We start from the raw sequence: 16,282 nt of genomic DNA on the forward strand, positions 1-16,282 counted from the left end.
AGAAGGTTAGTATCAAGCTTAGGAACATGCAAAACAAATGATAGGGAGATAGTATCTGAAAGTTTGATGTCGCCCTTCCCAGAAATAGGAACCAGGGAGCCATCAACAATAGATACCTTATCCCTACCAGAAGACAAATGGTAAGTAGTAAACAATGAAGGCAAGCTAGTCATGTGATCAGATGCACCTGAGTCTATTACCCAACAAGGTTCAGTAGTACCTGGAGCTAAGACATGATAGGCTGAAGCTCGAGTACCTGAATAGGCGAAGGTAGATGTGATAGGGGCTGATGGAGGCTGCAGTGGCTGAGCTGAATTTCTAACCTCCTTTTCTAGTTGTATTAGGGCAGCCTGAACTGCAGCTAATGTCTCCAAAGATGTTCCTTTTGTGCCAGATGAAGATGCTGAATCAGTGTTCATGGCTACATGAGCAGTGCCCTTCTTGTTTCTTAACTTTGCAGGAACCAAGTGGGGATGCAGTTTCCAACATGTCTCTTTTGTATGTTTGGGTTTCTTACAATGTTCACATACTACATCCTTCTTGTCTTCCTTCCTCTTGTCCTTCTCTGAATCACCCCCTGATTTGGGTGTAACCGCTACAAAGGCTGATGTGGGTTGCATCATAACTTTCCTTCTGGTCTCTTCACTGTGTACAAATGAGTAAGCCTGAGAGAGAGCCACACTGTCTCTAGTCAAAATCTGCTGCCTCACAATATCATATTCTGAGTTCAGTCCCGCCAAGAACTCAAACACTCTGTTTGTCTCGATGTGCTTTCTATGGGTCTGAGCATCTTTGGAACTCTCCCACTCAAGAGTCTCTAAGTAATCAATCTCATGCCACAGGGACTTCAAGGTAGAGAAGTAGACCGACACCGGTTTCTCTCCTTGTTTAAGGGTGTTCACTTCACATTTCAATTCATATGCTCTGGCAACATTAAGGGGTTGGGAGTAAGTTTCTTTCATAACATCTCATATCTCCTTAGTTGTCTTTGCCCACAAATAATTCTGGCTAATATGAGGCTGCATAGAATTACACATCCATGTCATAACCAAGTAATTTTCTTGCATCCACTTGGTATATGTCGGGTCTCCCTTGGAAGGTTCTTTCATATCTCTCAGGAGGTACCCTAATTTACCTCTTCCACCAATAGCCATCATGGCTGATTGGGCCCATTCCAAATAGTTTGATCCATCAAACTTTACGGTCGTAATCTGACCACTCATCTCAGAAATACCATCATAACTGATGTTCCCAAGACTGCCTTTTGCTTGAATTTTAGACTCCATTTCTGTCAAGTCTCAAAACAACACTTGAATCACCAATCACAATCAAAACAGTATAGGCCTGATCTGTATTCTCAGTGTATGTGCACAAAAAACCGAAATAATTCTGATCTGAAACCAACTAGCCAACATAGCAGTAGCTGTCCGTAGATCTCTAACCCCCTTAGAACTCTGAGAACAGCTTTTAAAAATAAACTGATATGCTAGGGAAAGTTAGGGTTTTAATCAGTCCTGAAAGGAAGCAATTCAGTCGCACAATCCAAGCTGTATAAATGAGCTTGCAGTAGGGTTAATAAGAAACCCTAGAATCTGATCGGACCTACCAAAAAATTTAAGAGTAGCTCTAGGTAGATCACAGAGTTCAGTCAAACACTAGGGCTTGCCGCAGATCACTTTCAGACCCTAGAGTATAGAGAAACACAGTTCGATCCAGGGTTTGCTGTAAAACCCTAGTGAATCAAAGAGAGAAAGAACTAGAATGGTTCGGCCTTCCTCTCCAGATAGGTCCAACCTATCTTCTCTGATAGAACTTCTCTTAAAACGTAAACAACTTACAAGGAAAAAATAGTTCGCTGCCTTCTAGGGTTACCTGAACCCTAGTCTTCTCTGATCCTTCCTGACCACCAACACTCTGCAACCCTAGCAAGTTTCCAACAGCTGCTAGCACCTCTGGCGATCTCCAAGAATCAGTCTGCGAACTCCTCCTTTTCAGCTTTCAGTCCTAGGGGATTCTCATGTGGTCGGCTGATATTAGACTCACATGAAAAACCCTAACTTGGCTCTGATACCATGTAGGTTTTCAAGACTGCTATTCAGTCTTAACCACTAAGAGATTTCAGGTTCGATGAGAAGAGAAAGTGAAGAAGAAGTAGAAGAAAGAGTGGTGAAAGAGTAGAACACAGATTTTGAGGAGAAGAACAGAATGTCAATATTCTGCCGCCGCCACTTTAAGTTAATATATATAGGTTATGCTAGTTACATGAAAGGACATATCTGCCCTTGGTGTTTACATCATAACTGCTAACAAATAACAAACAATATAAAGCTGAAACTAGAAATAACAGAATAGCAAAATAACCACAGTTGTGACTAGATACATTCTACCCTACGGACAGAGTGGGACCATAGCTGTGGGGCCCACATCAATGTTCTCTACAATGTCAACTTGCTTAATAAAAGATCAAGGAAGTTCTTCTTTTGTCCAGTTTTGTTGTGGATAGAAAATGTGGGTTTTTTGTAAGTAAGGCATTAAGTAGTGTCAATGAACCAGTTTTGGGTTGGATTCTGTCCAAATCAAAATCAATTTGGACGGATTGGAGGGACCAATAAGACATATTGAATGGGACCATTCCAGGCTTAATGGTCCAAAGTATTTATTTTGGATTGGATTGAACCTGGTCCATCCACAATGGATTTATATTGGATTGGGTTGAATTGAAGATAAGAATACAGGTGTCAATGGACCAGGTTTAGGTTGGAACTGTTGAAATAATTTAGTTATTTGTGTTAGGGTCTGTTTGGCTAGTTAAAGCATTTTTTATTTTCTGTTATTTCTGTTATTGTACTCACTTACAGTAGGGGCACAAGAGTCTTTTCCCTTATTATTTCTGCCGCCCTATATAATATAATAGAAGCTGGCGCCACCAACACATGTTCCATTGCTCCAAACCTTTTCTTCTTCCTTTCTTTCTTCTTATTTTCTCTCTTCTTCCCTTCTCTTCTCTACTTCCTCATATTTCAATCGGATTTATTGCCAAGATGGTATCAGAGCAAGGCTGTTGAATCTGGGCGACAAAGTTTTTACTCTTCAAGTAGCTGAATCTAGGCAGAACAGGGGACTGAATCTGGGCTGATCAAATCAGATCTGCAACTGGTACAACCCTAAAGTTTTCTTTCTTCTTTTATTTCTTTCCTTGGTCTTGTACCAAGTGGAGAACAAATGAATCCAAACCACTGAATGTCGGTAGACTTTTGTGAGGGTTATACCTTTTTTTTTATTTGTTGGATTGTGTGATCCTGTACTTGTGAAAAGGTGACTGTAGGTCGTAGATGACCTGTTTTCTCTGTTCGTTAGTCTGATTTCATGTGTGTTAGGATCTCTCTTATTGATTAATGCTGTGGTGGAACTTATTGGAAAACCAGTAGGCTGGGACCGTTCTTCATGCAGATCTGAAAATCAGTCTCGTCATAGTTTTTCTTTGGAAATTGGTGCTGTTTTTTGTGCTCAGATTAAGTCCAGAACTGAATTGTTGTGTGTGGAGCTTTTGTCGATATAAGGAGGGATCCTAAGTTGAGAGTTTAGATCAAAAAACTGTGTTTACCATGTCGTCTGAGAATTCTGCTACTTCATAGATTTCAGGGAGCCACAATGGAGTGAGTGGGGGAATGGATATGAATTTCCCCATGGCTGTTATTCCCTTTGATGGTCTAAATTACCTTGAGTGGTCTAGGGGAATAAAACTCTACATCACTGCTAGGGGGAAAATAGGATACATCAATGGGAGAGTGAAGGAACCGAAGAACGGAAGTGCTGAATATGATAGGTGGAACCAAGAGAATAGTATGGTGATGTCATGTCTCTTGGTTTCCATGCTGCCACAGGTAAGGAAGACTTTTATGTGGGCTGAAACTGCTTGTGAGATATGGGAACAAGCAAAGTCCACCTATTCAGAGCAGAGACACTATGCCAAGATATACCAACTACAAGCTGAATCCTCTACTTTTAAGCAGGGGGAGAGGAGTCTCTCGATGTACTATTCTGATTTGACATCGATATGGAAAGAACTTGATCACTACCAGAATGTGAACTGGAAGTGTTATGAAGATGCAAAGGCGTATAAGTCACTTGTATCTCAGCAACGGGTCTTTGCCTTCCTCCTAGGGCTGAATCCTTCATATGAGTCCATCAGGGTGCAGATCTTGGGTAGTAAAGACTTGCCATCAGTTCAGGAGGTGTATGCCTTAGTGCAGTTAGAAGAGAGTAGAAGAAGTGTGATGAATTGTGTAGAGGGGGAGTTAGTTGCCCTAGCTGTCCGGGGAAATTCATATACAAATGTCGAAGGTGCTTTTAAGAAAGGTGACTCTCAGAAGATAACAGATGATAAGAGTAGACTTTGGTGCACTCACTGCTAGAAGACAAGACACACTAGAGATACATGTTGGGATCTCCATGGAAAACCTAATTAGGCACAAGATTTGGGTAAGAATTCAACACCTGATCAGGGCAAGAAACCAAGTCAGCAGAATCAGAAAAAGTATAACTCAGCTAATATGGCATCTCCAGAGACTAGTCCATTGGTAACTCAGGAGAGGCATCCCAGTTCTGACCCTAAGGAAGAAATTATCAACTCCTTTCGTGACCATTTGAAATTGTATGGTAGGACTCTCCGCCAGATGGATTCTGGTCCTACTCCCTCTACCTCTTTCGCGTCTACATCAGGTAACGTTGCCACTGCCTTCCATGTGTCATCTCATACCACTGATTCTCCTTGGGTTATTGACTCTGGAGCCTCAAACCACATGACTGGTAAGTCAAATTTATTTCAGACATATAACCTTCTCTCTGGGAGAGATAAGGTGAGACTTGTTGATGGTTCTTTCTCTACCATAGATGGCCAAGGTACCATACCTCTCCCACTCGGCCTTACCCTTTCTAATGTACTGCATGTTCCGAAATTACCTATAAATTTGTTGTCCATTAGTAGTATAACTCTCTCATTGAATTGTTCAGTCACTTTTTTTCCGACTTCATGTGTGTTTCAGGATTTGGCCTCGGGGAAGACGATTGGTAGAGGAAGCACGGTGGATGGTCTCTACGTGTTGGAGAATAAAGCTGGTCTTGTGGCTACAGAGTCCATGAGTTTGTCCAGTGAGAGTCAAGCCTATTTATGGCATAGTCGTCTTGGTCATCTTTCTTTTGAGTCATTAAAAGTTATGTTCCCAAAGTTGTTTGAGTCCTTGTCAATGAGTCAGTTACAGTGTTTGACATGTGAATTGAGTAAACATTGTAGAAGTTCTTTACCTTTGAGAAATAAAAGATCTGAATTTCCATTTCATATTGTCTATTCTAATGTTTGGGGTCTTGTTACTCTGCCCACTGAGGTTGGATATAAGTACTTCATTACCTTGATTGATGATTACTCTTGATACACTTGGGTTTACCCTATGCGATCTAGAGATGAAGTGCCAAAAATTGTGAAAGTCTTTCAACGCATGGTGTTCACTTAGTTCCAAACTGAAATCCATATCTTCTAGTCGGACAATGCGAAGGAATACTTCCATAGTGATCTCACTGAATTTTTTGCTTCGAGTGGGTCACTTCAACGAAGCTCTTGTGCCAGGACACCCCAACAAAACGGTGTTGCTGAACGAAAGAACCGTCACCTTCTCGAAGTAGCTCGTGGCTTATTAATTCATATGAATGTGCCAAAACGTTTTTGGATGGATGCAGTTTTGTGTGCTACATACATCATCAACCGTATGCCATCTCGGTTACTAGAGTATAAGGCCCCACATCAACTTTTTTTTCCTACAGCTTCGTTGTCCACCATTTCGATGCGTGTTTTTTGGCGTCGTTGCTTTGTCCATAACTTGTCCCCAACTCGAGGTAAGCTTGATCCTCAGGCTATTCCTTGTGTTTTCCTTGGTTATCCTTTATCTCAAAAGGGGTATCGTTGCTATGATCCTACCTCTCGCAAGTACTATGTCTCCATTGATGTATCATTCTTTGAGAATCAACCTTTCTTCTCGGTTTCTCCTTAGGGGGAGAGTAGGGTTGAGGAGAAACAAGCGGCTCAAACTCAACTACCTCCTTTACCTGATCCTCCTCCATTCCGTGTCTTTCATCATCGCCATAAAAGCTAGCAGAGTTCAAGAGCTGTGGAATCTGACACCATGCAACCAACATCATCGGATTCGCCAGAGGCAAATCCGTCTCATCATCCAGGTACACTTGCTCCTATTGATATGCTTGTTCCTCTCAATGTTGATTCCCCTGCCATCAATGATCTTAATGTTCCTATTGCTAAGAGAAAGGGTGTTAGATCTTGTACCACTAATCATCCTATCTCTAATTTTGTGTCCTATGATCACATTTCACCTTCATTCCGTGCATTCCTCTCTTCTGTGGACAGTGTCCTCATTCCTAAGAATATGGCAGAAGCTTTATCTAAACCTGAATGGATAGATGCAATGCAGGAAGAAATTAATGCATTACACAAAAATGGCACTTGGGAGTTGGTGGATCTTCCTGAAGGGAAGGAACTAGTGGGTTGCAACTGGGTGTTCACAGTGAAACACAAGGCTGATGGAATTGTTGAAAGGTACAAGGCTAGACCGGTAGCAAGAGGTTTTACACAGGTATATGGAGTGGACTATGCAAAGACTTTTGCTCCAGTAGCAAGATGAACTCTATCAGGATTCTTCTTTCATTGGCAGCAAATCTTGACTAGGAACTTCACCAATTGGACATCAAAAATGCTTTCTTGAATGGTGACTTGGAAGAGGAAGTGTACATGACCCAACCTCCAGATTTTTGTGCCAAAGTCAGTGAACAAAAGGTGTGCAGGTTAAAAAAATCTTTATATGGGTTGAAACAATCACCTCGGGCTTGGTTTAGTAAGTTCCACTTAGTAGTTCAACAGATGGGGTTCAAACAATGCCAGTCAGATCACACTCTATTTGTGAAAAAAGGTGAAGGGAAAATTGCAGCTCTAATTGTGTATGTGGATGATATAGTGATCACAGGAGATTAGGAGGCTGAAATACGGAGACTAAAAAAATTCTTAGCCACTCAATTTGAGGTGAAAGATCTAGGCCCCTTACGTTATTTCCTTGGAATTGGAGTTGCCCACTCCCACAAGGGCATCTTTATTTCCCAACGGAAATATGTACTAGATCTACTAGAAGATACAGGCAAGTTGGGGGAAAACCAATTGACTCACCAATTAAATCTAATCATCAGTTGGGAAACAGTCAGGGAGAGTTTTTGAAAGATGTGAAGAAGTTCCAGAGACTCGTAGGGAGACTCTTGTATTTGTCTATGACCAGGCCTGATATTGCTTATGCAGTGGGTGCCCTTAGTCAGTTCATGCACAATCCTAGGACAACTCACTTTCTTCTTTTCTCTCTTCTTTCCTTCTCTTCTCTACTTCCTCATATTTCAATCGGATTTATTGCCAAGAGGAACAAATCTCAATTAAAATTAATTTGAACAAATTGGATGGTCCTGACATTGAATTGGATTGGTCCAAAATGGTCTGGAGTTTTCTTCGGATTGGATTGGCCCTGGTCCATCTGTAGTGGACTCATATTGGACCAAATCCAGTGCAATTGACACCCCTAGGGCCAAGTTTTTTGCAGAATCCAGATAGTATTACAAGAAGGGTGGAGCCTAGGGGAAAGTCTTTTGACTGGTATAGGGATCTGGAAGTTTGTATGCAATCTGTTTTGAAACCACCTGACCTGCAAACTGAAGTAAAAAGAGAGGGAAAGAATTCCACAAGTCAGGGCCAAGTTTTTACCGAACTCAGAGATGTAAATCAATCCTAAAAAATTAGGTGTAAATTTGAAAATTAGAGAGAAAAAGGAAGAAGAAAAGTAAGAGCAGCAGTACAAGAGAAGAAGATGGTGAAAAGAGGAGGAAGAAGAAGACAGGTTTGAATTATTCTTCCCTTTCTTCTCTAATCCTTTTTATTAAGAATTAATGTTAAAGTAATTACAAGTATGCCCTTAAGTGGGCGGCCAACTAGGCAGTAACATAAAGAGATCAAACAAAAAAGAAATAACAGGCCCATTAAGAGAGGCCCATTAGCTAACAAGAAAAAAAGAAAAGATATTACAAGAGAAGATACTAGGACCCATTCGGCTTAGTCTCTTTACACTCCCCCTCAAGCTGAGCATAGATGTCAATCATGCCCAGCTTGCTTATATAGTGTCATTTTCCCTCTCGGAACTCCCTTGGTCAAGATATCAGCCAATTGTTCGTCTGATGTGATGAATGACAAACAAACTTCTCCTGAGGAAACTCTTTCCCTTATAAAATGTTTATCAACCTCAATGTGCTTAGTCTTGTCATGTTGAATAGGATTATGTGCAATATTGATAGTTGCTTGGTTGTCATAGTAGAGCATCATTGGCTTCTCGTAGTCAACCCCCAATTCTTCTAAAAGGGATCGTAGCCACAGTAATTTTGACACACCATGTGCCATTGCCCTGTATTCTGCTTCAGCTGAGGATCTAGCAACTAAAGACTGTTTCTTACTCCTCCATGACATAATGTTCTCAGCGACCAGAGCACAATAACTTGAGGTGGATCTTCTATCATCAATACATCATGCCCAATCAGCATCAATGAAAGCTTCCAGGTTCATGTGTCCATGTTTGGCAAATAGAATACCTTTCCCTGGAGTACCTTTGAAGTAACACAGAACCCTTTCTGTAGCAGCTAAATGAGTATCTCTGGGAGAATGCATAAATTGACTAATAACACTTACTGCATAGGAAATGTCTAGCCGAGTCATGCAAAGATATAACAACTTCCCAAGCAGTCTTTGAAACACCCCCTTATCAGATAAAAGGTCACCATCTGTAGCAGAAAGCTTATGATTGGGATCAACAAATGACTAAATCGAAAGTGACATAACAAAACTTTGTCAATAGACTCTGACAAAACTAACTCTAAGGCAACTCCATGAGGTGGTCCAAAAGCTCTATCCGGTGTGTCCAACAAGTATATTCCGTTTGCCTCATGGCCACTCCCAATCATCCTCTGAGATTGCAGGTCCTGAAAAACACAATGAGTGGGAAAAAAGGTTATGCTACAATTCATGGATTTAGTTAAGCTGCTAACAGATAAAAGGTTTGTATTAAGTTTAGGGACATGAAGGACAGAGGATAAATAAAGGGTGTCAGAGGTCTTTATATCCCCTTTACCAGAGATGGGAGCAAGAGACCCATCAGCAAGGGATATTTTCTCTTTACCAGAGAGAAGGTGGTATGAGCAAAAGAGATTAAACAGGTTGGTCATATGGTCTGATGCACCGGAATCAATAATCCAAGGGATTTTATGATTACCTGAATCTGAAGCATGATTTGCAGAAGAACGAATACTTGAGTGAGCAAATGCAGATGAAGATGATGTGTTGCTGAAAGAGTGAGATGAAGAAACAGTAGCTTCCAAGTGATTTAGCATTCAAAATCCGCCTTCATTCCTGCCAACTGCTCAATGGTTGATTTTTCTTCACTCTCCTTATTTCCTCCTTCAGGTACTATAGCAACATTAGCTGTCTTAGGCTTTCCTACCTGATAGCCCTTCTTAGAGTTGTTGTTATTCTTAAACCTATCAGGAAGAAGCTCAGGATGAAGCTTCCAGCAAGTGTCCTTTGTATGCCTTGGTTTCTTGCAATATTCACATATCTGCTCCTTTTTCTCAGTAGGACCCTTTGGCTTTATTCCAGCATGTGCAAAGTATTCTGTAGGTGGACTCTGCAACTGAACCTGCCGTCTACTCTCCTCACTGCTTATCATAGCGTATGCCTGGGAAAGAGTGACCTCATCTTTGGCTAGGATATTTTGCCTAATGATGTCAAACTCAGGGTTGAGTCCAGTGAGAAATTCAAACACCCTATTTCTCTCCACCAACTTTCTATACATTTCAACATCATTCTTACTCTCCCATACAACTGTCTCCATAACATCAATTTCTTGCCATAGGGACTTTAGTATAGAGTAGTAGATTGCTACACTCTTCTCCCCCTGTCTTAGGTTCTTCACGTCACTTTTCAACTTGCACTCCTAGATGTTTCTCACTCTTCCAGGTGGCAGATTATCTCCTAGCAAAGTACGGAAAAAAAGATATAAAGTTTCAAGGCTTCAAAGTGGGTTTGGTGGCACCCACTTTGTTATTTATGTTAGGGTGTCATAATGAAAAGTAATTTTACTAGTATATCCCTATGTACACTTGTATGATAGAAAACAGCATTATAATATTCCCCTCAAGTTGGATTATATATGCCATTCATCCCCAACTTGTTACAAAGTTCAATGTGATGCATACTAGTTAGACCCTTGCTATAGACATTAAGTTTCTTCTCAGTGTGGGCTGATTAGTAGTAGATAACAGCCATGATATCAACATGTAGTTCTCTTACTCGCGCTTATCATGTGCAGGTCCACCATCTTTAGGCTCAATAATTCTGGCAGCTTGATAACCCAAATTTTCTCCTCTATCTACAAGCAGCTTTACATCCTTGGACCACTCTTAAGTAGTTTAATCCATCAAGAGGTGTGATGGATATTGGGAAACTCCTATTATCCTCGCCATTTCCAAATACAGACAATCCTTTCAGATACTGCTCAATCTTCAGTTGAAAGTAATTGTAACACACTAACACTTCAAGCACTGACAGTTCTGGCTAATCAAATTAGCATCCACCTGCTACTACTGTTGTTACTTTTCATAAGCAAGTCTGAACAGATCAAAAAAGGTGAAAGATTTAATTCAACTGAATCCTTCAGCAATCAGTCATCTATTGCTCCTTGTACCCCAATTATTATCAGATCTACACAGAGAAAAGTGATCGGTTTTGTTCAATTGTACCATACAGAAGTCACTCTTAGACCTGGAAACAGTCCACTACAGGCTCATAACCTATACAATAGATTCAACACATGTCCTATAGCAGTACTGTCCGTCCAACAGGAATACCCCTTAGATCAGATGTGAAAAAGTAATGAGTTATTATTTCCATAGTATGAGAATCATCCCTTTTACAGGTCCTGTTACACCACATGAACGGAGGAAAACCATATTGACTCCTTATATATCAAATAACAAACAACTATAGACCCCAGAGAAATATTTCTTTGGTGCTACAACCAAAACAAAAAAAAAGAATAGGAGGTTTATTTTTCTTATTTGATCAGTCAAGTCATATTTAGAAAGACTCCTTCCAAACACCAGCTGAGAATGTGTGAGAGTAAAAAATAGAAACTAAGAGAGAAAAGAGCTTCAAAACTGCTGCCAATCCTGCTTTGTTACCATGTAAACAGGCTGAGAGAAAACAGAAGAAATCAGAAGAAAAGAGACAAGTTCGAAGGCTTCAAATACTTTCATACTTACCATATCATTGAGGAAATGATGAAAATAAGAGTTCTGCTTTTCTGTTCATTTTGGTTTGCATTTTCTTAACATGTAAATATTGTACTTAGATGGTCTTGCTTATTTCTGGCAGTGGTGACCATGACATGTGTGTGCCATTCACTGGGACTGAAGCGTGGACTAGATCACTTGGATATAAGATCATAGATGAATGGAGACCTTGGACTTGTAATGAGCAAATTGCTGGGTAAGTTATTTCACTTCCTGTTTATAAATATTTGATTTACCCATTCATTAGTTGATAAGGATGAACATGGTACACAAATTATGGTAACCTTCATATTGAACTACTCTATCATACCATTACCACTACATTTTACTTTACATATATGATCACCAAAGTAATAGATGCTCATGATAGGAACTTTTAACGTACTTCATACAACTAAGTTATTCACAATTAGATTGTTTTATTTCTTGAAAGAAAGATTATTTTATTTCTTTCAGGTACATTCAAGGCTATGATAAAAACATCACCTTCCTCACGATAAAGGTTTGCACATGCTATAACTTCCTGCTTAATTATCTTTTTTTCTTTAATTTCAATAAGCATAGAAAATCAAATCTAAATTTGATTATTCTTCCATGGAACATAGATTTGTCTACCTTCACTTTAGAAGTCGGGGTTTCTGTGGAACTTTGGATAGAAATGTGGATTTTCTGTTTTTAGATGGACTGACAAATGGATCACTGATTTTGAAATCCTGAACATTCTTATTTGTTGATATTGCCATTTTTTTCTTTTAAAGTTAATATTTCTGATTGGAACTGGTGCATTAATTCTGGTATTTTTTTCACTGGTGATGCTGATTACAGGACTTCTCTAGTGAATCAGTGATATCACTGATTCATGGAAAATTTTATTGAAGAAATATAATTATAGAAGACTTCCATATTTACAATGAATGAACAATTTTTCTGGTAGGGTTAGGGGCAGACCTAAAAGGACATGGGTTGAACTGCTAGGAAATGATTTTAGTGCTCATAATTTAACAATAGATGTGGCAGTAAACAGAATGGAATGGCGAAACAGGATTCATGTAACCAACCCCATATGGTTGGTATTATGGGGACATACTGAAATAATTGAATATTTTTTTCTTCCAATTTTCAGCCTTAAATTTAATATTTGTGATTCTAACTTCCTTTTCGTTGGTGCAGGGAGCTGGACATACTGTCCCTGAGTACAAGCCACAAGAAGCACTAGCCTTTTATAGCCGTTGGTTGGAAGGAAAAACAATATGAAATAAATTTTTGAAAGAAAATAAATTATGTCAGTAAGCGAGAGCGGGAATGCAGTGTATGTGTGTTTTCTTTCTTTCTTTCTTTCTTTTTTTTTTTTTTTTTTCATTCACCGACTTTACCAGCTGATCCAGCTAGAGCCTTGTTATTATTATCTTCTCGCTCTCCATTTTTTCTTTTTATCCATTTCCAGTAGTGTATTAACAGAACTTTGTTAATAAGAATACAAGAATAAAAGCATTCTCTTATGATAAATTAACTTTTTTGTGCATCTTATAAATAGAAGAGATGAATATTTAAACCACTCCTAAGGTTTTTGACAAGGGAAACATTTTGACTTTTTGAAGATGACTTTGATAGGGTACTTTAACCGCAACCCAACCCTTAACCTTAGGCTCAGCTTGGAAGGAGTACAAATACAAATGTGTAGAGTGCAAAACCTTACAATTTGTATTATTTTGTATGTATTTGTATAGTACATATTTGTATTTGCACTCCTTCCAAACTGAGCCTTAGTAACCCGATTTTTATCAGAAGGTTCATTGGATTAGACTGAAAAATGCACGACAAAAAATTCAATAAAGACTTTTTAGGTCTCATTATAACTAAAATTACCTAAATATTCAATAAAGTTGTCTGAAACCTCAACCCTGATTCAACCCATTTAAAATCGGGTTAGATTCAACCTGATTTTCACCAGTTTGATTTGTAAACACCCCAAACTTGGGTTAGGCACAATCTGGTTTCAACTTGACCCATGCCAGTTGCAACCTTAGCTATTGGCATCCTTTATCTGGTGACATCAAAGAAAATGACCATCCTTTGTGAATTGTTCATTTGTCATCATTTGCATATAGTGGCAGTATGGCACATCACCCTTTCTTTTTTTGGTAAAAGAGAATTTCATTAAACCCAAACAGAGAACAAACACAGACAAACAAAACAGATAACTACTAAAACTAAAGCTAAAGCTAAACTGAAAACAAAAAGATGAATCAAAGTTTAGAACATTTGAAAGACAGAGGAACGGAAGAACTGGATTTAAAACTTAAAAAAAAAAAAAAAAAAAAACCGAACTTAGCCGCAGCATGAGCTACACCATTAGCCATCCTCGGACAGAACTGAAACCTGAATTTATTTCTAACAGCAACTTCTTTAATGTCCTGGCAGGATATCGGGATCTTCACTATCATCATGAGCGCACAGAGACTTCACTAATCTGTAACAATCAGATTCAAAAAGGATATTTGCCGCACCAAGTTGGTATGCAAAATTAACAGCTTCCAATAAAGCTTTAGCCTCTGCAGCTGAAGGTGGTGAAGCTTTCGTCGACCCAAAACCTGCATCCCAACAAAGGCCCATGTGGTCTCGCATAATAAAACCAAAAGAAGCCTGTCTACCTAACAAAAAACCACCCTCAACATTAATCTTCAGCATCCCCTGATCCGGTGGCATCTAAGACAGCGTTACTCTTCAGATTAGCTTTGGAAGAGCCTTCCAATTTCTGCTGTCAGTGAAGAGATCTTTCCGTTATTAACCTGTGAATAGAAGAAATAACAACCAAAGGGCTTATATCTTCCTTGTCAAAGCAAAAGGAATTCCTATCTCTCCAAATACCCCATAGAATCAGAACTATGTTTGCTATCACTTCCAATTGGTCTCTCCCCAATTGAGAGATGAAGCTCATCATCCAGTCCCCAAAGGACGGGAAAAAATTACAATAATCTGGGCTAATGCCAATACCTGACCCCCAGCCAGATACATCTGGCTTTATCCCATTACAAGAGAGAATGCAAAATATTTTCAGACTCCTTACAAGTTACAACACCTATCATAAAGGTCCGGATCCACCAAACCTCTTCGAAACAAATTTCTTTTAATTGTTATCTCATCAATATTGCATCTCCATAGCAAATGCTTAATTTTTGGTTCAATTGGGAGGCTCCACATCAGGTTCCAGTAATTTTATCAAGCCTTGGACCAGCAATGACCTCGAAAGATCCCTCCTGCATTTGTTTTGCAATGAAATAGGCAGACCTAGCAGAGAATTTTCCATTTTTTCTACCCACCCAAACTAGTTTATCACACCATGGATTGGATGGGAGATCCAAATCTATGATTTTTTGGGCAAAAGCTAGGGACAGAAGTGAATTTAATTTTTTACTATTCCAACTCCTGCTATCTTGATTAATAAGGTCAACCACTACTAGATATGATGAGTTTTCTTGTCTAGGGCCCACCAGCTTGAAACAATTTAAACTTGGAATCCAGGGATCATCCCAAACTCTCACTTCTAACCCAATGCTAACCCTCCAATAGATGCCTTTTTTCCAGAATTTTCCTTCCTTCAAGAATACTTCTCCAACTCCACGAAGGTCTATTTCTTAACTTTGCATGGATAAAGTGAGACTCAAGGAAATATTTTGCTTTAAAAACTCTAGCCCACAAGATATTCCAGTCAGAACACAACCTCCAAGCTAGCTTTGATAGCATGGCCAGATTGAAAGAGATAGGGTCTCAGAAACCCAGCCCACCATTGAACTTATTTTTACACACTTGAAAATAGCAAAAAAAAAAAAAATTAGAGCACAACAAAAAAAAGGAAAGGAGATAGAGGGTTTTTTTCATATGGGGGTGGATTTTCTTTAAGGGGGAGCCATTTTATCAAAATTTGGTAAGAGACTAAGGAAATACATGCCATAACCCAGGATATCCATTTACTACCAAACCCATTTTTTTCATAGGTAATTTAAAAAATTCCCACTTCACTCTATTATAAGCTTTGCTTATTATCTAGTTTAATTGCCATAAATCCACTCTTGGCTTTTGTATGAGTCATGAAGTGCATTACCCAATTGGTAATGAGGATATTATCTGATATAGCTTTTCCCAGAATGAAAGCACTTTGATTTTCTAAGATAATTTTATCAAGGATTGGTTTCAATCTATTGGCAAAAACTTTTGCAATTATCTTGTACATTGTATTACACAAGCTAATTGGTTTAATAGGGTTTTTTTTTTTTTTACTTTTGAGATTAGGGCTATGAATGTTGAATTCGGATTTCTATTAAGGATTCCGTTATTAAAAAGGACATCACTTCCTTCACCATATCTTTAAGCACATCCCAAAAGGTAAGAAAAGGTTAGAAAACCATCAGGCCTAGGGGCCATTTGGAAGAGATTCTCTTTGATATTCTCTTTTGAAACATTCTTTTGGAGGAAAAGATATTTTGGAAATGATTCTCAAGGATGGTCTTGATATTTTCTTGTGCCTCGATCCACTCTCTATTCTCATGGGTGAGCTCCTTAATATGGAGATAAAGTTGTTGACTTGTTGGAGACATAAAGTGATGGATGGGGCTGAGTGGTTGACTTGTTGATTTGCCCACGCCTCCTTGATTACCTCTACACATTTATCATGGGTGAGCCACATCTCTTCAAATCGAAAAAACTTCCTAATCCTAAAATTTATAGGATTGGTGTCAAGGCAAATTAGAAGATGTCTTGACCCATAAGTAGAAATAACAAGTTCTTTTGCATCAAGAAACCATTTTTTCCATTCCAAGTTACATAGACCTTTGTCAAGCTTGACCTTTAT

The 16,282-nt window shown here is 39.1% G+C and overlaps 1 protein-coding gene across 4 annotated transcripts in view; it reads left to right on the forward strand.

The window, feature by feature from the left end:
* Positions 1-15,861, forward strand: part of LOC104593491 (serine carboxypeptidase-like 20) — a 31,579-nt gene extending 15,718 nt beyond the window's left edge. For 2 of the 4 annotated variants that reach the window (XR_016078560.1, XM_010253364.3), the window contains 3 exons: positions 11,516-11,629; positions 11,890-11,935; positions 12,604-12,939. Coding sequence is in view for 1 of the 4 variants with exons in the window: in XM_010253364.3 (XP_010251666.1) it covers positions 11,516-11,629; positions 11,890-11,935; positions 12,604-12,687 (244 nt within the window). In the remaining 3 variants the exon portion in view is untranslated. Of the gene's footprint in view, positions 1-11,515; positions 11,630-11,889; positions 11,936-12,603; positions 12,940-13,854 lie in introns of those variants that run through there. The other 2 variants (XR_016078559.1, XR_734583.3) reach the window with 2 other exon arrangements.
* Positions 15,862-16,282: the final 421 nt, after the last annotated feature.

Source organism: Nelumbo nucifera, chromosome 7 (genome assembly GCF_055504915.1).
Source record: "Nelumbo nucifera cultivar China Antique chromosome 7, China Antique-T2T, whole genome shotgun sequence".
Taxonomy (NCBI): domain Eukaryota; kingdom Viridiplantae; phylum Streptophyta; class Magnoliopsida; order Proteales; family Nelumbonaceae; genus Nelumbo; species Nelumbo nucifera.